The sequence below is a fragment of the Pteropus medius genome, unplaced genomic scaffold (assembly GCF_902729225.1).
Source record: "Pteropus medius unplaced genomic scaffold, Ma_sr-lr_union100, whole genome shotgun sequence".
Classification (NCBI taxonomy): domain Eukaryota; kingdom Metazoa; phylum Chordata; class Mammalia; order Chiroptera; family Pteropodidae; genus Pteropus; species Pteropus medius.
This window is the reverse complement of record NW_024349801.1, coordinates 25,567,103-25,592,569: the sequence shown is the minus strand read 5'-3', so window position 1 is coordinate 25,592,569 and position 25,467 is coordinate 25,567,103. Positions and strand designations below refer to the sequence as shown.

General features: G+C 33.9%; 2 protein-coding genes across 11 annotated transcripts in view; both read left to right on the top strand.

Moving 5' to 3' along the window:
• Positions 1–10,402, top strand: part of GOLM2 (golgi membrane protein 2) — an 83,588-nt gene extending 73,186 nt beyond the window's left edge. For 2 of the 4 annotated variants that reach the window (XM_039888272.1, XM_039888271.1), the window contains exons 9-10: positions 2,129–2,296; positions 8,311–10,402. In XM_039888272.1, coding sequence (XP_039744206.1) covers positions 2,129–2,296; positions 8,311–8,381 — 239 coding nt within the window. In that variant the 3' untranslated portion in view covers positions 8,382–10,402. The remainder of the gene's footprint in view (positions 1–2,128; positions 2,297–8,310) is intronic. The other 2 variants (XM_039888274.1, XM_039888273.1) reach the window with 1 other exon arrangement.
• Positions 10,403–17,012: 6,610 nt separating this feature from the next.
• CTDSPL2 (CTD small phosphatase like 2) overlaps positions 17,013–25,467 on the top strand; it is a 75,360-nt gene continuing 66,905 nt past the window's right edge. For 3 of the 7 annotated variants that reach the window (XM_039888270.1, XM_039888266.1, XM_039888264.1), the window contains exon 1: positions 17,016–17,181. The gene's annotated coding sequence lies outside the window, so the exon portion shown is untranslated. Of the gene's footprint in view, positions 17,182–17,209; positions 17,303–25,467 lie in introns of those variants that run through there. The other 4 variants (XM_039888267.1, XM_039888265.1, XM_039888268.1 and 1 more) reach the window with 4 other exon arrangements.

The window sequence follows — 25,467 nt, the reverse complement described above, 5'->3', positions numbered from 1 at the left end:
TATACTGTCATATTCATTCACTGTTTAAATGTGAAGTTTGTCTGATGTCCCCAACTTGACTAGCAAGTTGTATAGTTGGCTCTATCTCTTATTGTTTATATGAGTTAGCTCTTTCTCCAAAGATGAAAATTCTGTATTTATGATAGCACAAAATACTATTTTAAAAAGGTCAGTTATGTGGTCATCCATTCTTGTTATTGATTTTCTGATTATCTCTGAGTGCCACTATAATCGTAGTATTAAAAGTTTATGACTGAATTCAAGCTAGTCAGGTCATCAAACACTTTAGAAAAAAACTGTATATGTTGTTCTGTTGAAATAGTATAATAGCCAGAGAGAGACCATGTGTTTGCTTAATATATTTTGTTTGATAATATTAGTTAATTAACTATTATTTACATAAATTTTTTAGACTAATTTTTTAGTCTTCTATATTTCATAACTGATAAAAAATGAAAAAGTTCTCTTGGAGAAAGTAGTGTACTTTAAGAAACTCACTGGTAACTACCATGTTAAAATGTTTATATATTTAAAATAGCATTTTCACATTGCATAAAGGTGTTTTCTCCATAGTAAATATTGTATATTAAGAAAAAAGAAAACATAGGTTTCTATAAATCTCCTTTTTTTGCTTATATTGGCATAATTTATTTTGTTGTTAGGGAAGAAGAATAAAAGAAAGCCACCAAAGTGTTTTGTTTTGTATTACTATCATTAGGAGACGGTGTCTTTTTCACAAACAGCTTACCTATTCTTCACTTGTTACTGTTTTTCCTTTTTAACTCTTGTATATTCTTCTCTCTGAGCTATATTTTATCAGCTTGTCATTTATTTATTTATTGCACATGCCCAACCATATTCTAGAATAGATTTAAGGTGACTTTCTGTTTTTTTTTATTGGCCACTATTACTTCTGTTGCTGTTGTTACCAGCCCCACTTTCAAAGCCTATATAAGTGTGATTTGTTCTTTAACTATTTTTCTGATTGACTTATTACCCAACAATGAGAAATATATTGGCCCGATAATATAGTGAGCTATCTGTAAAATTGACCAATCCCTCCATAATTTTTTCCATTTGCACTTACCCTCTCTTTCCAAGCAAAGGAAGTTGTTAATTTTTTCCCAAATATCTCATTGCAATGTAAATTTTTATAATTCAAAAAATTTTAGACCTACCACAGAAAGTTTTTATAATTTTTGAGAAGTCTTAAGTTTTTCCATCATCAGTAAGTTAATGTTACTCAGATTTTAGGGATTGGAATAAAATTTATTTTGATGCTACTTAAATTTAATGCGAAAGTAGAGTTTAACTCGTTTGTGAGTCAGATCTTAGTCTGCCTAACGTTTTAATTTTTAATGTCTATTTGTCTGTCATTCTTTGATTTCTAATTGTTATGAATGTGTACTATATAACAGTCTAATGTAGGTCCACCTTCTAAGCTTCCTCTACTATTGACTTTTAAATATCTGGTTTAGGAAAAGAGAAAGAATAAATCAGAATTACTTGGGTTGTTTTTTCAAAACACATACCACTAGATATTCTGATGATTTACTCTCTCTGCCACCCCTCCTTGGAAATCAATTCATGGCTATAATGAATCACTGTTACTGAGGGAACTTAAGATAGTCCTCAGGTGTGTCGGTTTGTCTTAGTATCCAAAGAGAAACTAGCCTGCCTTGTTTATTAAAAAACAGTTATCAGAATTATTCATGGGAAGTGGTATTTCATAAATCAATAAATGACTACAAATTTCAAACATGTAATATATCAAGTAATAAAAGTATTTATTCTCCTAAAGTGTTTAATTAGACAAATACTTAGATAAGTCATTGGTTATTAGGAAAACAGTTCTGAATATGTGCCCTTTTCTTTAAGAAAACATTCAAACCTTAAGTAGCAAGCACTAAAATTACACAAAAGAGAAATTCTTAAATAAAAGTTATTTTCAGTCTTCATTCTTATTTCCTTTTGTCTTGGATAACTTTCTTAAAATGTATTTTTTTTTTATAACTCGTGTCCTGAAACTTGCCAGGTTTCACTTGTCTACTTCCTGATCTGCCTCCAGTATAGGTCCATTCTTTTCTTCTCTCTTTACTCTTGAATTAATCCTCTACCTACTTCACAGGCCGATTCTTTGATGAAAATGAATCCCCTGTTGATCCGCAACATGGCTCTAAACTGGCGGATTATAATGGGGATGATGGTAACGTAGGTGAGTATGAGGCAGACAAGCAGGCTGAACTGGCTTACAATGAGGAAGAAGATGGTGATGGTGGAGAGGAAGACGTCCAAGGTGAGCGTGGGCCTGGCCTCCATGCTATGACCATGAAACCCACCTCTAAATTTTTTGGTTGAATTTGTGTAGAATTTGTCATACTTATTTATAGCAGTAGTCTTAATACAAAGAGGTTCTGTGCAGTTTTTAATTATATTTTGAAAACCATTTTATGATAGTGGTATTTGTAGATCTGTAAGTAAATTTTAATTATTTTCATTTTTAGTTAAATATATTACTGATATAGTTACAGTGTGAAACTCAGAATCTTTAGAAATTTTGGAATTAAATTACTTAAAATGACTCTAGACTTTACCTAAGGCAAATACTCTCAGAAAATAATTATTTTCCGGTTTCTCATTTGAAAGCACTATATTTAATTATTCTAGGTACAAACATTGACCACACAACCTTTTTGTTATAAGGCAAACCACAAAGGGAATGGTCTCCTCTACTCTGACTATAAGATTATTTCACTACTGATTCAGCATAGAAAGTCTGTTTTTGCAATTTTTTTGAGGCTTAAAATTTATATTTAACAATCAGTTTGTGAAGATTCGTCTGTTTTATGTTCAATACACAGATTCAACATATTTTCCTCGCTAACCATATTACTTCTGAGCTTTTAACTTAGTGAAAGTTCAGAATCTACCTGTGTGCATGCAGCCCTACCCATGCATGCGTATCAGAGTGTGTTGCTTTATTGCAAGTTTTTAGGCCTGTTTTCTTCTTGCTTACGTTGTGGAGCTTTTCTTTTTTCTATAAATGTCAAATATAAAAATGTGTAATATATTAGATTTTATAATATTGTGCATGAAATATTTTTCAATGTAATCTGTCTTGATTTATTCCTTAACTCTTTTTAAGGTAATTAAACTTTATTTAAGTTCATAACAAGAATTGTTTTTATAAAACTCAGAAGAAAATATAGTTGTCTTAAAATTCTTACCTAGTTGTTATAATTTATTACAGAGTTAATAAAAGGGAAACTAGAGACTCCAACTTCTACCTAGGCATTGTTTTGGTTGCCCATTCTAGTTTTGGAAGAATGGTTATTGGGAATAGGAAGAGATTAATAAATGCTAGGAGTTATATAAGGATCTGTTAATGAGAACTTCTCAAGTACTCTTGGTACTTTTGAATAAATTATACTCATCTTTTCTATAATTTCATCCATTTATCATAAATTTTATCATTTTTAAGCACTTTTGTGATTTGTTTGGATTGCATTTGTTTGCAGTTGTTTATAACATTGCTTTAAGACTTTTTCATATATTTATATCATATCACCAATTAGAATGTATGCTTAGTAGGGCAGAAATTTTCATTTATTTTGCCTTCTATTTTGTCTGTATCCTTTTCTGCCTTTATATTTACCCACCACACCTCATAGAACTTAGCACACATGAGGCCCTCAGTAAATGTTGTTAACAGTAATTTTATGTTTTTCTCATTGAGCTTTTATTCTTATAACCCTTTAACTTCTGGTCTTACAAGCTTGTTTGGTTTATGCTTTAAACATTCTCTCGTTTTTTGTTGTTGTTGTTTTTCAGAAGGGCTTCAGTCATCTTGCTGGATAATTATGAACTTTTCATTAGAGCAATTAATTTCAACCTTAATTGAAAATAATTTCTTATATTTTGGCTATCTTAAATTTGACGACTTTTATTACATCATTTTAGTCTAACATTCTTATGGTTTTTATCCATAGCAAGTACATTTATCTTCAATGCCTTCTCTTTCTCTTTCTGCCTGTCCCACCCTCACTTCTCATTGCCACTTTCCACTTTAGGTCTCCAGTACCCTCATGCTGCCCTACCCTCTACCTTTTGTTTTGCAAGAAAATAAATCCATTTATTCTAAGGAATATAAGGGGATTATATCCTCAATGAAGTAGGGAGGGGATTGGTAAATTTGGGGGTTTATTTGCAAGTGAATCTTACTTGAACTCAGGGTTGCCATTTAACATTTTTATCCCATTTGGGGGTTCACTAGGTGTTAGCAGGATAGGGCAGCTACCAAGGGGACTCCCTTATCATAGGGAACAGAAAGATGCAAGAACATCAACTCCAGCAAATAAAGAGGAATAAGTTTGGGTAACATGACTAATGAGGAATGCTGGAGACCCAAATAATTTTAAATATATTTTCATGTTTGAAAATGTTTCATGTTTAAAAATTTTAGATATAGTATTAACTGTCCAAAAGTGGGGAGAGAGATTTATGTCTGTTCCCTAGTTTATCAACAATTTGGATTTCAAATGTTTATTATTAAGTTAGAATATTTGGAATTTAAAAGAATTTTTTCATAGCTTCGATGTAGAAATAATGGTTGAGTTCCCTGTATTTGTAGCCAAAGTAGGCAGTAGAATAGGATGGTAAAAAAACATTAAGCTGGGAGTTAGGAGACCAGATTTTCAAGTCATTTAAACTCTCTGGGCCACAATTTCTTCATCTGTAATGTGAGAGTACCGACCTAGTGTTCTTAGTGCTAAAATTCTGTGGTTACATTCACAGTGGAATCACTATATGTATAACACAAGTATTATGGGAAAATGTGTGTCGGATTTCAGCATACCTGAAACACATCTTCCCCCAAACCTAGGAAAGAAAGTGGAAACTACTGCCCCCATTGAGACTGCAGCCAGAGATATCAAAAACTGAAGCATGCACTTCAGAAGCACGGTCAAGGTTCTAGCAGTAGGGGTGCTTCTCTGCCCTCTTTAGTATTAGGAAGAGTTTTTCCTCAAGATGTGTCCCTAGGATTAGAGATTCCAGCTACAGGACCGAGATTCTGGCTTTAGCTAAGGACACTCTGGCTTTGGTCTCTGAAACTCTGGATTATGAAATGGAGGTTTGGGCAGTTTCTCTGCCAATAGGAAGCCAAAGGATTCCAGCCTTATCTCTGATGCTGTTTGTACATATTAATCATTTGGGTCACCACTACCTGCACAGTGTTTTTTTGTGGAATTAAATGAAGCCTAATTTTCCTATGTTTACAATCTTGGTTTATTTTGGTTTTTAATTCCTCATTTCTTGAAGCATCTTAAAAGAAATATTTATATTGGTGTAAAATTTTTTTCCCTAACTTTCTAACGATCAACTTTGGAAACAATACACATCTAATATATATCTTTTAATTCATTATTTTAATAAGGAGATGGATACTTAACAATTCCCTGTGCTCTTATCTTTAATGCCATAGAAGTTCTGAGTTTGTTTAATAGGATATGAAATGTATATAACTAAGTATATCTATAGAAAGAAGCTTAACATAGTTCTTAAGTACCTGGATTCTGGAGCCAAGACTGCCTGGATTTCAATCCTAGCCTCCACCACTTACTACCTCTGTCATCTTGTGTCACCCTAACCTCTGTGCCTCAATTTCCTCATTTGTAAAATAGGGACAAATATAGTTAGCTAACTCAATAGTTATGTGGATTATATGATTTAAGTGTTTGTTCAGCATTTAGAATAGTCTTTCACACTGTAAGCACTATATAAGTGTTTGTTGAATAAAATAATAATTTTAAGAAGTAAAAGCAAATCTAGAAATTTTCCTCTGGGTTGCCTGCTTTAGAGGATAATTGCACTTTAGCCTGTAAATTAATTTGTATGTGTTAGTAGAGCCTCACTGCCTTATTGCCCCAGGATGTTCTTGCTTGGTACAGCTTGCTTTATGGAGGTGGTTCTTTCTTGACTCCAGAAGGAATTAAGGAATTATTTAATAAATTATAAATGTCTTTATATTTCCCTTAATAGTCATTGTATGTTGTGAGCTATTTACAGATTTTACTACTTTGTAAAGTAAAATAAAACATTAGTTTATATAATTATATTTAGTGGTTATCTGTTAATTCTATATCAGATTTGGTTAGGTAATTTCATCATACTTTACAGATAAATGCAGAGGTCGTTAGTAGACACTTGAATTCCAATCAGAATAGCTACACTGAAAATGGACTCTACTTAATGAAATGATAGCTCAGTGTAAGAAAAACACTATTCCAAAAGTCATGAAATTCTGAAAAACAATGCGAAGGCACCATATCAAAACTTTACTAAAGAGCATAAGTAAAACCAACAAACTCCTACTCATATTTATTGAGGACCTTGGAAGTAAAGACTGTCGTCAGATACACTATTTTATTTTGAGGCAGGAAAAACAGTTGTTATTCCTTTTCTACTGAGGAGGTAATTAGAGGTCTAAAGAGGTTTAGGAACTAGATCATGTTTGTTAAATGTCTAAGCCAGGACTAGAATTTAGTTTTTCCATTTCCAGACCTTTGCTCTTATCTTGTTTTCTCTTTATAATTATTATTTTAAAAATCCCAAAAGTAACTATTTTTCTTTTTTTAACTTTTCCTTTTAAATTTCTCCTTTATGTAGTAGCTTTTCCCACTGCTCCATGGTGATTAAGTCTTCGTGTAATTACTAAAATTCTGAAAGATGTGTTTATAGCCATAAGGTGAGGTCCCATAACATGGATCCTAGATAAGTGATTATTTTCTTTTTTAAAACCAAGATAACTTTTTAAAGTACGAAGAGTTATTTGATAAGAGATTGATTAGTATATTTTTAAAATACTAGTGTGATTATGGATACAATTTCAGCCTTTATACATAACAGATTTGGGGTTATCATACCTAGTGGATTACACTATTAAAGATATGAGTTAGAATATGATACAAAATGGTTTCCTGCAATTCTAAATGAGAATTTCTATAAGTTTAACAGGAAAGTTATTGAAAGGAAAGATAAAGTTGGTTGTTTGGCATTTTTTATGAATAAACATAAGGAAGAAATAAGAATACATCATTATCGTAAGTTAATACATAGTATATATACCACATGGCATCTTTCTCGAACAAATTTTACCATAAGATATACTACAGAAGCTGAGAGTGGAAAAGCTATCCAAGCAAAAATAATAGATTTCAGAAAGCTATATATACATACGAATTTTTATTCTAATATATCTCATTAAATTGTATAATTATATTTCCAGACAATTATGATAGTAACACCTCAATCTGTCGAACACTAAGCTATTGGGTAATTGTAACCGTGAACCAGAGAGTAAAAAAAGTCAATTTTAAAGGCTAGAGGAGCCAAAAGATGTCATTAAAAGCCGTGTACTAATGAGAGCATCTTAGGCTCTGATTGAAATACTTTTCATTCTTGTTCTAACATTTTAATACTCTGATTAGTCTTACTTACTTCAAAAGCTGTAGTTTATAGCATAATTAGAAGAGGATTGCTATTTGCAGATAAACTGACAGTAATGTGAAATGACAGGTGACAGCCAAGACTGACCCAGAAAAACCTGTCAATAACCAACTAAGTCAAACTCCAAAGCACTATATGGAGTCATTTAATATAGCTACTCAAAGTTACTTTGAGGATCTTAGTGTCTAACAGTATTATATAATAATTTTTTTCTTTTTGGTAAAGAAACAGTTAAGTTTTGGTTTGTATATTCCATTTAGGGAGTTATTGGTAAACTCTTTGCAGAGAAGCAAAGAAATTCACTAAAATGTTAAATGTTGGGATTATGAGCAACTTATTTTCTAATTTTTACATGATGACTATGGATGAATTTTATAAATAGAAAAAAATTATGGTTTTTAAAGGCATGACACTTTATACAGGATGATTTCTACCAAACTTTAATTAAAAAGACTAGACTTCATCTATATAGAAATAATATATTTATATAAAAGGATCAACTCATCATTGTTTGTGGGTTCCTAAAATTTCACTAACTATATCTATCTAGCTTCCTTCTTTCCTTCCCTCCCATTCGTCCGTCCATCCATGCATCCATCATCATCAAAAAATTGTTAAAATTAAGTAATCTTCCAGATAGTTACAGACTTTTCTTGCTAATAAATAGAACACTGTTTGCAGAAAGTATAAAATAAGGAGCAGAAAACTACCTTAAGGCTGAGAAAAAAAGAGACATTATTCAATTGGATTTCAGCAAGTGATTTTAAAAATAATATTCTTGACATGTAATTATTTCCCTTACAGATGATGAAGAACGAGAACTCCAAATGGATCCTGCAGACTATGGAAAGCAACATTTAAATGATGTCCTTTAAGCCCTAAAGGAAGACTTCAAAAAACCTAAAGTGCTGTAAAATGGAATCATTTCTACTTTGTCATTTTTGACTTTTGGTGTAAAGATCAGTTGTATCAGTTGTAAAGATACATTGAGATAGATTTAAGGAAAACTTTTAATGAAGGAATGTACCCATGTACATATGTGAACTTTTTCATATTGTATTATTAAAGCAGAGACTTTTTTTGATTATATTACAGTTGAGCCAAAAACAAAATAAGCAAAACTGTAGTCTTTGCATTTAAAGTAAACTAATGTATATTTTACATTTTATTGAGCCTAATTCTTTTCACAAGTGGACAAACAGGAAAAAAATGGTTGTACAGTTTAGATGCTGTACATAGCATAACCACAGTGTGAACAGTTATTCAGCTGAAAAACTTTTTATATACTAATATATTCTTGTTAGACCAAAAGGTATTCTGTTCTACCTACCCCTTATCTCATGCTCTTCAAGGAATTATACGTAGAATAGTTAGATAAAAGAGGTAACCTGGAAGCCAAAACTGGGCAGCATGTGCGCAAAATCACTTCCCTACTCCTTTTATTTTACATGAATGCTGATGTGTTTTGACAGATAAGCTTTCAGCTGAAGCCTGATGAAATTTGAGATAATCTGCAAAGATATAACAATATTTATGAGTTATACCTTATTTAGTTCATGAAATTATGAATTGCATGATTGACAATATATTTTCAATTTTTATTTTTTTTTACATAATACCAGTACTGTTTAACTGTAACCAGCACTGGCTAAAATTTTTATATTTTCAGAGTTCAAGTTGGTGAAGATATTCATAATTTAAATGCCAGATTCTGAAAGAGGCTAAATCAACTTTGAAATAAATCTGCGATCAGTATTTCAAAGCTTCTCTGGTAGTTATAGTGATCTTATTTAACTAGACTTTCTCAGAAATACTAAATAAGGAGTTTTAACAGATTTTTTATTAATGCACAGATAAATAGAAGTACAGTGAGGTCCACAGCCGTTTTATTAAAATAGCTTAAAAATTTGTAATAAAGATGAAGAATCTTTGTAATTACTTAATATGTTAGTTAAGAACCCATAAATCTCATATTTGCTAGCCTTACAAAATTATTTTAAATTGATCTGTCTTTTTTGACACTTTTAAGTAGAATGCATAATTTAGCTGATCCTTGTTTTAAATCTTATTCCTCTTCCCCAAAATAAAAGGTTTTGGTCATAGGGAGAAATTTAAGATTGCTAACTGTGGTTCAGAAGGGCTGCTATAATTGCACATAAACATGAAATGCTTTTTTCCACACCCTGTACTCAGGTTCTAGTCAAAATTCAAATTTATAGAGATTTTTTTTTAAAGGTTGTTCATTTATTGGAGGAGCAGAAATTCTCAGACTTTAGTTTGAAATTATTAAGCAACCAGGAAAAGATGTAGTGATTTACTAAAATTGTTGTTTCTACCATATCAAAATTAGCAATTCATGCTTTTGCTACAAGTCAGACTTATAATGAATAGGTACAATAGTTTACAGGATTTTTAAAAATGGAGTTAAAGGGAATTAATATACATCTTCTGGGAGTTAGGGTAGGAAGATGAATCTAAAACATACTCCTAGTAATACTTTAATACTTTATTTTAAATCTTTACAAATGAAAACTATGAAATTTCCTGCCTTAGTTCCTTTGTCATAAAAACAGTCATTTGATTATATGGTAGCTATTATTCACACAGCAAAATTTCTTCAGTTAGCAGTCTAGGCATTTTATAAACTGAGAAATCTTGGACCAATTGATAGTATGTCCAACTGTATTAACATTTTAATGCTATGTGAATCTTAAAATTCTGACATTCTACAGTCTGTATTAGACATGCTGGTTTTATAATGTTTTACTTCTGCCTTAAGATTTAGGTTTTTTTAAATGTATTTTTGCCCTGAATTAAGTGTTAATTTGATGAAAAATGCTTTTAAAATCATCACTTACTGGGTTCTAATAAATTAAAAATTAAACTTGTTTTACTATTTTGCTGATTCCGATACATATTCACACCTGACACTCATGTGATGCAAATAATTACATTTTAATGCCAAAATTTGAGTAAATTTAAAATTTATCTTAAGCTAAGCTAAACTAGAATGGCGGAAATTTTTACACTAGAAGTGTTTACTGTAGTGCTAGTTTATTCAATAAATATTCAGTGCTTTCTGTGTGCCCAGCATTGTTCTAGGTAGTAAGAATACTGTAGTGGATAAGGTAGACCAGGTTTCTTTTCTCATAGAGCTTACATTCAACTGGGAGCAGTCAGAATATACAAGTAAACACATGCACAAGATAATTTTAAATAGTCATAAGAGCTATTAATAAAACAAAGTTCCAAGGTCTCTAAGGTTCTAAATAGTCAGGGTTTTACTTAACTGAGACATTATAGTTGTGAGGCTAGAATAGTGTGAGCAAGGATGGAAATGAGGCTGAAGAGGTTTGGACAACGTAAGATAAGGAGAACCTTGTGAGGTCAGGCGGCTTGCTACTGACCCATAAAGAGAGGATGCAGAATATAAAATATACATGGAAGGATGATTCCAAAGTAAATGTTCAGACTTCAAATTTATTTCTAAATTATGTCCCTTGATTTTAAAAAATCTGCAGATTGTACGCCTTTTTTACTTCTCATTTGTATAATGCTGTAACAACAAAATTTGCTAAAATATGAAGGCAGAAAATCTGTTTTTAAAAAAATACTTATGAGGGAGATAGTCACTTCCCATAATGACTGACCTGGGAATCTTCTGTTCCCTCACACATCTGACCCAATGGCTCCAATAAGACAATCAAACACTGTAACATCGGTGCATTTCCAAAGTCTTAACATCACACATGAGCCATCATCAATATTTAATTCTAATTGGGCTACATCCAGTTCCTTTTAAAAGACTCTCCTCCCTAAAGGTTCCAAGTGAAAATTCAACCAATTGTATCAGAAAAAAAAATGAGACATTTAGTGGTCTATGTAAGCAAACTGCATAAAGGGTAGAAGTCTCCTGGACTTGACAATAGAAGCAAGGACTAGAATGCTGTCAACTTTGTTTAACCAACTCTCCATTTCTGCTTCTCTCTACTTGTTATCTTCATTCTCTCAGACCAGCTCTCCCACTCAAAGCTCTAACTGAGACTTCCAACAGGTCCTACTTTCTTAGTTTTGGCACCTGAGAGGGCCTGCTTCTCTATTCTTAGTTCTACTTCAAAAAATCTAAAGGAAGGGACACTTCTGCTTCTGACTATCATTAACTTGACTAGCCCTCCTGGATTAGTAGCAGCTTTAAAACTAGATGAGATATATTAAGCAACTGTTTTCGGGCAGCATAAGACAAATTTCTGAGAGAAGTAAAAGTTAAGCAAGCCATTAAGCCCCCAAATCACCCAGCTTACCATGGTGTAAAGAGGCTGGAGTGCTGTACTGAGAAGACAGAGATCATAGTGGGGGCAGCTGAAGCCATTGGAACCTATGGGGTTGGGCGGCAGAGAAGAGAGCTATTCAGAGGTAGCCCCAGGGGTTACTACAAGTCTAGGTCTATATAATCAGAGCAAGACCACCTGATGCTTACCAGATAGCAGTTCCTACACAATTGAGAATGGAATAGAGATAACAAAGGTCAAATGTTGGCATAAAAGCAGTGCTGAGGGACATTGGGTTTCTGGGCCTGTCAAGATGGAGATCTCCTTAACAACTGTGGCATGCAGCTGAAACACTAGAAAGGTTATACCTTAGGAGTAGACCATGCCCTAGGGTAAGAATTACTCTAGACCTGCGCTAACATGCTCTGACAAGATTGTCATGGAAGACAGTATGGAGATTGAGTCCTGCTAAGTTGGAACTTGTGAAATTTCTTAGGCTTTCCATAGACATGGACTAACAAAACAAAACCAAGCCTATTCCAGTATAAGGTGACCAGTCAGTAACTGAAAGTACCTGCTAAAATAAGAATTATCACTTTTCAGAAGAAGATAATTCAGAATCTCTACAACATATACGCAATGTCCAGTATTCAATAAAAACTTTATTAGACGTATGAAGACAAAAATGTGATCCAGTTTTAAAAATTTCACATGGCCTTCATTACTTTTTATATTTGTTATTTGTTAATGCAGGTATTAAAAACAAGTTCAAAGAGTAAATGAAAATATGTTTTAAATGAGTGAACAGAGAATCTCAGCACAGAAATGAAAATTATAAAAAACCTAATGGGAATTCTAGAACTGCAATGTACAATAAATGAAAATTTCATTGGATAGGTTTAATAGCAGATAGAGATGGCAGTAGAATGAACTTGAAGATGTAAAATATACTCATTCCATAAATATTTGGAAATAGAGAGTTGAAATGTCGAGAGACTCAGAAATGTGGATTTGGAATTCATTTTTCAAATATTGAGTCCTCAAGATGCTATCCACCCCACCCCTTAACACATAAGTCCCATCATGAAAGAACAATGATCATCCTTTCTGTTGCTTACTGAGTACTTAATATGTGTAGAGAACTGTTCTGAATACTGGGGCTATGACAGTGACAAAGTCCCTGCCTTCATGGAACTTGCCAGAGGGAGAGAGAATTATTTTCTATACTCATAGTGATAAGTATAAGAAAAATCAGAATAAAGGAATAGCAATGGAGGAGTGCTATTTTAGATAGGATGATCAAGGAGGGCCTTTCTGAAAGGTGGTGTGAGAACAAGCCATGTGAATATCCTGTGCAACACTATCCAATGGAAATATACTGCAAACCAATTTAAAATTTTCTAGTAGCAACATTTAAAAAACAAGTGAAATTTTGATGTTTAACCAATATAGCGAAAATATTATCACTTAAACATGTAATCAATACTATATAATACTATTAATATTTTATATTCTTTTGTACTAAACCTGAAATCTAATGTATATATTACATTTATAGCACATCTCAATTTGGACACTAAATTGTCATTGGAAATATGTGATTGTTATTTAGAGTTCATTCGATTTGATTTCTAGTTCAATAAGTATATTCACATACTCATGTTCCAAGCATCCTTAGGAAGTTTTCCAATAACTAAATCAAGTGTTAATTTTTTTTCAATAGACTTTACCTTAGGCAGTTTTAGGTTCACAGCAAAATTGAGTAGAAAGCATAGAGTTCTCCCTTCCCCCAGCTTCCCTCACCATCAACATCCTGTTCCAGTATAGAATTGTTTGTTACAATTGATAAACAAACTTTGACACATTATCAACCAAAGTTTTTAGTTTGCACTAGGATTCACACTTTGTATTGTATATTCTATGTGTTTGGACAAATGTATAATGAACGACATATATCCACCATTATAGTATTATGCAGAATAATTTCACTTCCCTAAAAATCACTTGTTTCACTTACTCCTCCTTCCTTGGCTCTAAACCCCTGTCTTTTCATTGTCTCCATAGTTTGACCTTTGCCAGAATGTCATGTAATAGGAATCATACAGTACACAGCCTTTTTAGAGTGGCTTATTTCATTTAGTAATATGCAGTGGAGTCGCCCATGTCTTTTCATGGCTTGATAGCTCATTTCTTTTTAGCTGAAGAATATTCCATTATATGGATGTACCAAAGTTTATTTATCCGTTCACCTACTAGAGGACATCTTGGTTGCTCCAAGTTTTAGCAATTATGAATAAAGCTGCTCTAAACATTCGTGTGCAGGTTTTTGTGTAAATGTAAATTTTCATCTCCTTTGAGTAAATACCAAGGAGCAATTTTTTTATTGTAGTACTATATACATAAAATTTACCATTGTACATTCAAAGTGTATAATTCAGAGGCATTAAGTACATCCACAATGTGCAATCATCACCAATATTGAGTTCCAGAACTTTTTCATCACTCTAAATGGAAGCTCTGTAAAAGTTTCTTGAGTATTATTTTAAATTTAAGTTAATTAAAATCAAATAAAGTTAAAATTTAAGTTTCTCAGTCACCAGCCACATTTTAAGTGCTTAGTAGCTTTATGGGGCTAATGGCTTTTAAATAGCACAAGTTTAGGGGAAGAGAATTAGAGGCAGAGGAAACAATAAATACAAAGCCCTTGATAGCGGAATACACTTTTCAAAGAACAGTTAGTTGGCCAGTATGACTGGAGTACAAAGAGCAAGTGGTAGAGAGTGTACTCAGTGAAGTAGCCAAGAGTCAGCAAATAAAGCGCTTTGCATGTCATAGTAAAGACTTAGATGTTAGGGATGCTGGAAAGGTAATAAAGAGATTAAAAATGATTACTCTGGCTGCTGTGTTGGGAAGATTAAAGGAGGTTTGAGATTGAAGCAGGAAGACTTCAAAGGCTGTTATAGTATTCCAGGTGAGAGATGGTGGTTCTTGAACTAGAAAGGTAGCTGAGGTGAAGAGAAATATTTGGATTCAGGATATATTTTGAAGGTTTAGTTTATTGCACTTACAATGGATTTGACGTTAGATATTAGAAAAAAATTATTCTGTAAGGTGAACACAGTGCAGCAGGTTTGAGAGAAAATTAAGAGTTTAGTTTTGATCCCATTAAGTTGCAGATGGTCATTGCTATCAAGTGATCACAATATTAGAGCAAAATGACCCCTTTGATATTTCAATATTTATTATGACTATTACTTCCTTAGTTGCAACAAGAGAATGATAAAAATATAATTCATAGAGATAAAATTAATATGAGAATGGATTTGTGAAGTGCATATGCCTCTTATATTGGGGTAAAAATATATTCCATATACTCTGGAAGAAAGGACCTCCTGAAAGACTGTTGAAGATCCAAGATATTTCTATGGCATTACTTACTGGACATCTTATTTCATTAATGTTTTCACATAGCAATAACTTTAAATAGTTAAAAAAGCAGGCATGCACATCTCTGCACACAAAGCGCTTTGTAAATGGCGTATTTTAAATTTTCGGAGGTTTTAAGTTACCACTTGGAACAATATTTTTTTAGAAAAGATTTTTTTACCTGATTTAAAAATTAGTCGTCAATTGGGGGTAATTGTTTATATTCTATTGCTTTACATGATACATACTGGATAATCAGTAACCATTTGATTTCCAATTGTTTTTTTCAGGAATCTATTATTTTGTGGAATATTTCCAGTTCTGCACGCTGTCTACTTCGGGCTCTCAGTAAATGTCGCATTCAGAGCATTCCTGTACTAGGAAGATTTAAGGTGCAAATAACTCAGGGCTCTGATAGGATCTGCAGTATACAAAGCTTTCAGAAGACAACCCACCTGCTTCATACGTTGAAACAGAAACAACCAGATAGATGCACAAGGTTCTCTGCTTACCACTCAGCCTCATCTCTCTTCACAATCTTCCCATCTCTGTCCCAGCGCATACAACTACTTCCCCAATGTTCAACGCAATCTTGTATTTGGACCTTTCCATCTGATTGCTTTACCTAGACACTCTTCCTCTGTAACATCAACTCTTCCTTTATGTATCACTTACATGTCACTCATGAGAGCCTTCCCAGGCCTTCACCGGCAACCCTCGTTTGTCTTACAACGCCTGTCAAGAACTCTTATAGTCATTCTATCACACTATTTTAATTGTTTGTCTGTCTTCTTCAATAGACTGTTAAGTCTGAGAAGGCAGGGTTCATTCACTGTTGTGCAGTGTTGTATCTCTCGCACCTAGTATTGGCCTAACAGTGTTTTTTCAATAAATATTTCTTGATTGAATAATGAGTGGCTGGAATTTCAGTAAATAGTTAATGCTCTTCCAACCACTCGGCTTGGTTTTCTGATATCCACTAGGACTGCACGCCCCAGACTGATAACATTTTCACCCTGTGAGGCTGACCGTCCTTTGACCCAGACTTGCAGGTAGAAAATCATGTCTGAATCTGACTTCTCAGCAGAGTGACCGCCGACACCTCGTGGAGACGAAGGGCGTGGGTTTGTATAACAGATCCACGAGCAACTGCTATACCCTCTAGGCAATGAGCTGGGAAAAGGGCCTTTGCTACCAGGATCCCAGGAAAGACGAAGGATTCGTCTTAACCCCACCTCTGGCAGCGCTCTCCGCTCACTGCCACATCCAGCGCGCCAAGCCGTTAGTCCCACCCCATCCCACTCGGCTCCACCCACCTGGCGCGCCAGGGTTACTAAAATCCTAGCCGCCAGAGTACGCGACGCGTTCCTAAGCCCCGCCTCCGGGGCGAGGGCACGCTCCCCCTCCCAGCTGTGCCTAAGCAGTTCCGTTAGTAGCGGGAGGAAAAACCGTCCTTCGGGTCCCCGCCTCTCCACTCCCAACGCTTTACTCCCTACTCCCCCTGCGACCACTACACAGCTACGGAGGCCCCTAAAGTACAAATATCCCCCAGACCCTTGGCGTATCCTGATAGGTTTTGTTTTTGTTATTCCATCTGGTCCTGAGGCTCTGCATTCAGTTTTTGTCAGGAATTCTGTCTCGCGATTTTCCTCCGGCAGCAAGAACTCCAACGATCTTCACGGAAGTAAAAGTTTTTCTTTTTTCTTTTTTTTTTTGCCGCTGTGGCCGCCCACATTCCTTCCCTCCCACCTCGCGGAATTGTGGCGGGAGGGGGAGGAGGAAGTCAAAGCGCCTGCGCGGAGAGGCCGCTTTCCATCCGGGTCCCTGTCCGTGCGGTGCAGCAGGTCGGTAGGCGGGAAATGGCGACTGGCTGAAGGAGCTGGTTCTGTTGCTGCTGCGGGCTAAGCGGGAAAGACACCACACATTGCGCAGTCGGGACCATCACCAGAGCCTGAGGACACTTCTCTGTCGTCACAGTTAGGTAATCCCCCTCGTCCAGACACTGCCGCTGCTCCCAGCCTTAGTCTTCCTCCTCTTCAAGGGCCGTCTGCCGGGATCTCCTCCCCTTCCCAACCGGGCTCTCCAGCGGCTCCCGCGCCTTGGTAGGCATGCACTGTTGGCGCCTCGAAAGTCCGCTGTGTGGAGCCGCTCTTCTTTGGACTTTCCCCTGGGAACAGAAAGAGCGCTCACTTCCCGCCAGCTTCAGCTCCCAGGCTGCGCGGCCTGTGTTGTGATTTCTGGGGTTAGATTTCACTTTGCTACCCACCCCCCACCCCACCCCCGCCTCGATCTCACGTTCCTAGTTCCAAACCTTGTGGTCCCTCTCGGTAATTGGGTTAAATCAGCTTTTCTAACCTTGGCCCACCTGATGTTTTCGATATTTCATTCTTTCTAGTAGGGTGCTTTTAGGGGGGCGTTGCTCTATCAGTTTTTATAAAAACCTTTTGAGGTTCTAGAAGGAGAGATTTCAGAAAGTTCTGTTCATCTTCTGTACTGTTAAAACATTGAGTTGACATTTTACTTTTTCAAGTCAAGAATGGTTGTAAAGGACGGTCCATGTGGAAGGCCTGTGGTTTCTGTAGTGGTCAATTAAGGGTGAATCTTATGGTATTCTTCGTAGTATTTTACGCTTCCTTTGGGTATTAAACGCCTGTATGGATGTTTACTTTTCAATTCTTGACGAGAATTTCGTGAATAAGTAAATTGTGTTTATTTACTTCTCACCCTATTGGTGGCTGGATGTGTGATGATGTTAAGCACTTTAGAGTATCGTAGATTAGACTAAAAGAGATACTGCTCGTAAACTGCCTTAAGATCTTCAAATGAAATGTACTTATAGTAGTTGTTCCTCTAAGGCAGGGATTTATCTTTCTAATGCTAATAAAGTAATATCAAGATTATTGCTCAACATGGGTATACAAATTAGTGACAAGAGGATAGATTTACCTTCATAATTTGCAGATCGCAGATTTTTTAATATACTGTTTTTCTATTCTTTGCCAAGTTTTACATTTTCGTTTGTTGTCCAGCTGTTAAAGCAAGGAAATTGCTAGTTAAAGCTAGTTTTATTCTTTTTTTTTTTTTTAAACATTGCAGACCAGTTGTCCATAAAGAGAAGTAATAAGGAGGCTGTCGGTGTTTTTCAGAATTTGTTTTTTGACCGTGTTGAATTTGGGGTTGTTGTTGTTTTAACTAGTTAAATTAATTTTTTAAATTTATTACATGTCATTTGATGTTAATCACTTAAAGGCTTCAGCTCTCTAGGTCCAGTTTAGAAGACGTCACTATTGTTAGCATGTTAGGGTTAAATTTCAATAATAAATAGAAACACACAAACATCGTTATAGTCGTCATTTGGTAGATTTCCCCCCAAGGTCATAAAGAAAGTCAAGGCAAATGTAGCTCTTAATGTGAAGCAGTCTTTTAGGATGGAGTTGAACTTCATACTTATCTAATAGGACCAAAAGATTAGGGAGTGAGAAGTGGTAGGGAGGGCATGTTGGATACTTGCTGAGTCAATTTGTTTAAAAAGTAGGGCCAAATATGTGACTTAAAAGGATGTAAAATAAGTTATTGGCTTAAATGTAGGCTTTATCTGCACTTTAATAACCTTTTGGGGTAGTTTATAAAGCATTAACGGTTTTAATAAAATTCGGTTTATAGGTAGCTGAATGAGCATTGTCTGTAGACTTTGTCTTCAAGAATTCACCAAAATTGTTTTAATTTTGCGTTCATTTAGTACCTGCGCTCTTCTGATAATCTCAGTATGATCTGAAAGGATGTGAAAGCTCTAGGTGGTATAGTCCTTAACCTTTGTGGATTTGTAGCTATATAGAAATTACAAGTAGGATTGCATAGAAAAACCGAATAGGATTGATATGTTTTATAATATTCCAATCTATGTAGAAGCTAGTAATATTCTTTTTCCACTGTTAGGAAATTAAGAATTGGGGAATTTGTATCTTTCCCAGATTCATCTAGCTGATCCCATGTTTGAGATTTCTGGTCAAGAGGTTTCTTCACAAGATTATTCTATAACTGAAATCATCCAATTCTGGTTTTAAAAAACTTGGACCTGGTGTTAGGAAAAGAGTACTAGACTTCAGGCTGTAGAATTAATTGCAGATTTAATAAAATGGTATTAAATTATCTCGGTCATAGGAGACTGTGCTTTGGATTAATGTGATGAAAAGTAAAGTGGTATGTCAATTCAAAATAAACACTAGTTATATTTGTAATTTACCAAGTTGTTGTGAAAGCATAAAGTAGAAAAGACACTAAATAGTTATAAATAGCGAATATGCTGAGAGAACTTCATATATGGTGTGCTCTAAGTAATTCTTCTGACTAGATTAAAAAGTTACCTGACCATTTTAACTGAATTGGCTACAGGGGTCATTTGCTGTACTTTGAAGATGAGACTATTTAACAGGATTTATGATAAAACCATACAGTTGTGGTTTTAGTTTCCACTTACTTGACATTTGCCATGAGGCATATATATCTAAGCCAGACATATATTCACTGCTGGCTGTATGATTACATTAATTTTTAATTTAGACTATTAAATTGTAATTGGATCTACATTACAAATAGGTAGACTAGGTGGCTGGCTGTGAGGTATAATTTGAGAATTGCTGATGCTAAACTTTGTGTCCTGTGTGTTATGGAATTCTTTCTAAAATAGCCTGCGTAAAATGACATTCTCTGGAAGAGAAATTTTAAAATACTGTCTTTTATTAACAATATTAGCATAGGTTAGTTTATCAGATAAACTTGCTCTGCCTATACAAACCAGGTGAGAGTTCAGAGGCAGAGTGGAAGATAAAAGTAAACTTTTATGAACTATGATGAGGTGGTGTGTGACATATAGGAACATTGTCTAGGGGAGAAAGGCATGGTGGGGTAAAGTCATAGTTTCAAGTTTGGGCCTCTTAGGTCCATTGGGAATCTTATGAATCTGACAGTAATGATAGGTGAGACTAAGAGCAATCCCAAGAAGAAATCATAGGACCTTAAGGACAAATATGGTATATAGGTTTGGTCAGCCCTTATGTTTACCTCAATCTGTAGGTCCCCTAGTTAGTATGGTATTTTTAGAAAAGAGTGAAGAGAAATGCTAAGATGCCATTGGAAAAAAATAGTGTTGTAAAATATTTACATATAGTCTTTTAAATTTAATATAAGATCACAGCACGCCAGTTGACTTCATTACTGATCCCATATTTTATGATATTTATAGGCTCTCCGGTATTAATTTAAAGAGAGTGTAGAAAAGGAAGTGTATCTAGATTAAACATGAATCATCAGCAATACTTTGACTTGAGATTCTAGCAGTCAGGTTTTAATAATAGCCATAATGCTTTTAGGACAAGGAAATGCGTTTATTACTTTGATCAAAGAAACAAAACTACTGAAAGGCACTTGAATACTTTATAAATAATTGTGATTAATATTTAGTAATAGTGGTTTACATAGTTTAGGAAGAATGTTTTCTTTCTTTGGACTAAATACTTTTATATTGAGAAATTCGTAACTAAAAAAACAGACATTACTAAAAATAAATACAGGGAAGATTAAGAACCTGTTAGCAGCATAACTTGATATTTTAAGTTTCTCATGTTGACCAGTTAAAGTAATCTTTAAGTGGGAATTTAAAGGCACATTTTATTAACAGAAAAGTATATTATTTGTTAAAAATATCCAGAACCCATAAGTATCTTTTAGTTGAGAAAAAACTATGATTTTTGTTATAATAATAGTTGCTTTCTTCCTGTATTTCCCACATATGTGTGATTATCCTATTGAGTTGAAATGATTAACCTCTCACTGACCTCAAGTTCCTGCTTTAGTGTATTTTGTTAAATAAGGTAATTATACAATTCTTTAATTTTCTGATGTACTGATAAAGTCATTTGAAAAATGTTCACAATCATATTTCATATAATCATGCTTTTTTTCCTCATTGGGAATATACCTTTTTATTTTATTTTTTTTAGTAGTAGCAAATGAGAGGGCATTTCCGTTAAAGAATTATAATTTTACCTCATATTTGATTAGTAATTTAAAAACTCACTCTTCATTAACCTCCTTATCTTCAGTTTATCTCAACCATAATGATAGTTTTTCCTTGGTAGGTAATGATAAGAATAGTGGGGAATTATTTCAGATATTCAATGCAGATTTATTTTGGTCAAAGGCCTTGATGTTTTACTTCACAATTTTAAGATTTTTAGTTAATAACTAACTATTCTTTGTCAAATTCTCATTGATTCTTTTCTTACTATCAAATTAATGTGTTCTGAGAATTTTAGATTTTTGATGGCCTGAGTAAAATTAATTTTCTTTAAATAGAAGTTTTTGTGAAAGAGTGTAAATAAGTAGTTATATCTCTCCCCTTGTCCAGTTTTGGTGAGAACTACTTAAATAAAAAGCACTCTTAGGAAAGTTCTGCCAAAATTAAGTTCACTTTAATCTTCAGTTGTTCTTTGTTAATGTATCCAATAAGTACCTTATAATTTGTATGTATAAGGGAGTCCCCAGTAAGTTTTAAAAGTACATATGTTGAGATATATACATTTTCTATAGAAAGGATAAATATGAGATGAAAAATGGTAGACTGGAGTGACAAGTTTCGTATGTGCTTTTTGAAGGGAAAAAATGATTCTCACAAGTTTTATGGTACTCAGTTCTTATAAACCCATAACCTGTATTTTTGCTAAAATAATATATTGTGTTATAAAGTTTTATTGGTATTAGTTTCTTATCATGTACTAAAATGTTCTTTTTTACAAGATGTTTATATTTACTGGAGGTAGTTAAAACAATTTTCTAATTACTATTCTTTTAAAGGTCGGGTTGAAGAAATACAGGTATGTTGTTAGCAGAAGGACATACTGTTTCATTCTGTCCATAACAAATATTGATTTTTCCCTAAAGGTATTTATGCTGAGGACATACAAGGTTTTAAGTTGGGGTGCTAACTGTAGTATTTTTAAATACATAATGACTGTGCCATAAGTATTTTCATTGATCAACAAACTGAATACTGCCATCTTTGAAAAATCAATTTATATTTTCATAGAGTGTTTCAGTCATCAGTAGTCTAACAGCCCACATATTTTGTTTCTCTAGAGAAAATTAATTAGTCATGATTTTAGAAAATATATTTTTTTTGGATGTTCATTGACAGAAAAAAGGTTAAGAGGAAAAAAACATAATTTTATCAACCTAACTTAAGCTACTCTTATTTTTTGTATATTCCCTATATTTTAGCAAATGGTTTATTTATTTATTTTTTTTATTTAGTAGTTTCCGAAGAATCCTATATTAGCTAATAAAAAGAATCATATTAAAAATAATACTGACTCAAAAAGACTACACACTTTGTTGGGCAGAGTTGGATAAGAAGAATCTCCCTGTCTTGGAGTTAATGCTTCATAGAATACTCCTCTGCTTATTCCTTTTGCCCTAGTTGATGTTTGACTTATTAGATGATAAGTGGGAGGGACAGAGAAATCTTTTCCTTCTCCGAAGTCATTTAACGAAGGCTTAAGAAAGTAGTAGAGAGTAAAAGTGTATAGTTGGCAATACCTGAAGCCATTGATTTCAAGTTAGTCAGGCTATAAAAATAGTGAAAACAGATGCTGACACTTGAAAATGTCCTTTGGTGTTAATGAAGATGTGATTTTTAGCTTTTTCTTTCACAAATATAAATTTTGATATAAACTTGGTAGTGATACCGTTTGTAATAGAGTATAAATTAACAAACCCATAGAAATTTAGAGCTAGAGGAGACCAAAGGGGTCATATAATCCAGTAATGCCTTTGCTTTCTTTAATGATGAACTATTCTGAAGACTTTAAGTACGTGTAATTAATATTTGTCTTAGAGTTCTTAGAGATGAGTTATATGTGATAATAGGATAAAAACAGCTCAGATTAATGACTCATCTCTCATTTTGACAAAAAAAAATTTTTTTTAAGATAAAATTTACATGTGGTGAAATGCACAGTCCAATAACTTCTTTTGCTGTTGAGGAAATGAAGTGCTAGAATGATTGCATGATTTAATCAGTGTCTAGTCAGTGTCACAGCTAATGATAGATTCAGGACTGGTACCACCTAATCCAGAGGTTATTTCTCTAGGAACTCCCTCAGGAGCCTACTCCAGAACCTTGCATGCATATATTCTTTATATAGACAACTTATAATTTATATATACCTAAATTTTATGGGAAAATCCAGATTTTGTTGCCTTTAAAGTTTCTGATCTTTTCACAACTTTATTACCCACTTTTGTATTCCTCTTATCCCTTTCATTCAGCAAGCATTTGTTTGTAAGAATGCACATTAGGTTAGTCCTAAATAATTTGTTAAGCATCCTTCATATACAATGTGTTATTTTGTTGTTTTGATAAAAGTTTTGTCCACTCAAGACCACAGTAGCAAATTAATCAACTTTTTTCTTGTATCATTATTATAATCTTGTTAACACATGACTATTTGCAACCATAATTGTTTGCTTCAAATATTGTTTGGGATCAGAGATTTTGCGACAAGAGGAAGGAAATCTCATGAGGAAGGAACATTTTTAGTTTTATTTATAGGCCTCTTTTTTTGTGAGCAAGAATTGATTATTGCTATAAGGATTGCGTTTCAGTGAAATAGTTTTTTTCTTATTCTCTGGTCTCTGAGGGAAATGAGAAAAATTATTGTTCAGTTTAACAAAGGTTGAGTTATCTTATATGCCAGGTTACTGGAGTTATAGATAAGATCTCTGCCTTCAAGACTCTTACAGTCTAGTGCCTTTAAAGATAAACAGATTATTTCAGTAGGATGTGTTAAGAGCTAAGTTAGAGACAATCACAGATTTACACAGGCTTGGGGATGTAGAGGTGGTTACTTATTGAGGAGGGTGATGCTTGGGCTGAGCTTTAAATGATGAAGGTAAGAATTAGTTGAAAGAATGTTTGAGGTAAAGAGAAAAGCAGAAGCATGATACAGCAGTGTGGGCAGGAAACTATTATTATTAGAGTGTAAAGAGTGAGGCAGCAAATAGCAATGAAAAAAGACTTTTGAGAGGTAGATCTTGTGGGGTTTTATATTGTAATATGTGAATTTAGTCTTTATTTTGAAGGGAAGGAACAGGCAGATTTGTGGAGTATGGAGGATGGATTTATAGAGGACAAGACAAACATTTTAGAGGTAAAATCATCAGGATTTGATGATTGACTATAGGACACAAAGGAGAGGATGAAGGGGATATTTGGGATGGTTTCTGGCTTGATCGATTAGGTAGATGATGATACTTGAGATAAGAATTTAGTATTAGGAAAAATACAGTAGGAAGAGCAAGTTTAGGGATGGGATGGGAAAAGTGAATATGGGGGTGAGATCAAAGAAGTGAATTCAATTTTGGGTAAGTTGAATTTGAGGTGCCAAGTGAAAGTGTTGCAAAGGCTGTTGGATGTGAGTGTGAAGTTCAGAGGTGGTAAAGAAACTAGTCGAATTAATGTTGTTTATGGTGAGCATTTGCAAGAGGCTCCCCGCCACCCCAAATCCTTTTAATTGGGCTACAGGTAAATAGAAAGCAAATTTCAGTGCCTAGTTTTAAATTGCTGAGCAATCAGCCTTTTCTATTTCTTCAATGAGATCTGGTCCAAATGTCGAACCATCATTATATACTTTTTCTGCTCCCAGTGTCAAGAGTTCTTAGGCTTTAAAATATTGTTGCCCCGTGGCTGTTTGTTTTGTGATGTAATCTGCTTAAATTGTATCATTTTCATTGATTAGTAGTAGTGTGCTCATTTTCTATTCTTTTCCTGTTTATCTTATTACTCTTAATAGAAAAGAACTTATCTAGTAATGGAGCTCTTAAGAACCTGTAGATGTGTTAAATTCTAACAAACAGCATTATTACCAAGATGAGGCTGTATATGTATATTTAAAACTCTTCCCTTTATATTTTAAGTTTAAGTAATAAAATTAGGTTTTTGCAGATATTATATAGGCAATTTCTGACCTGTAATTGGCCCAGTTAATGTGTATTGTATTTGCTTTTGATATCAGGGTAATGCTGACCTCATAAAATGAGTTGAAAAGTGTTCCTTCTCTTCTGTTTTCTGGAAGAGTTTGTGTAGATATGTTTTGTTGTTTTATAAAACATTTGGTAGGATTCTCTAGTGAAGCCATTTGGATCTGAAGTTTTCTATGTTGGAGGCTTTTTTCTGCAGTTTAAATTTTTAAAAATAGATACAGAAATGATT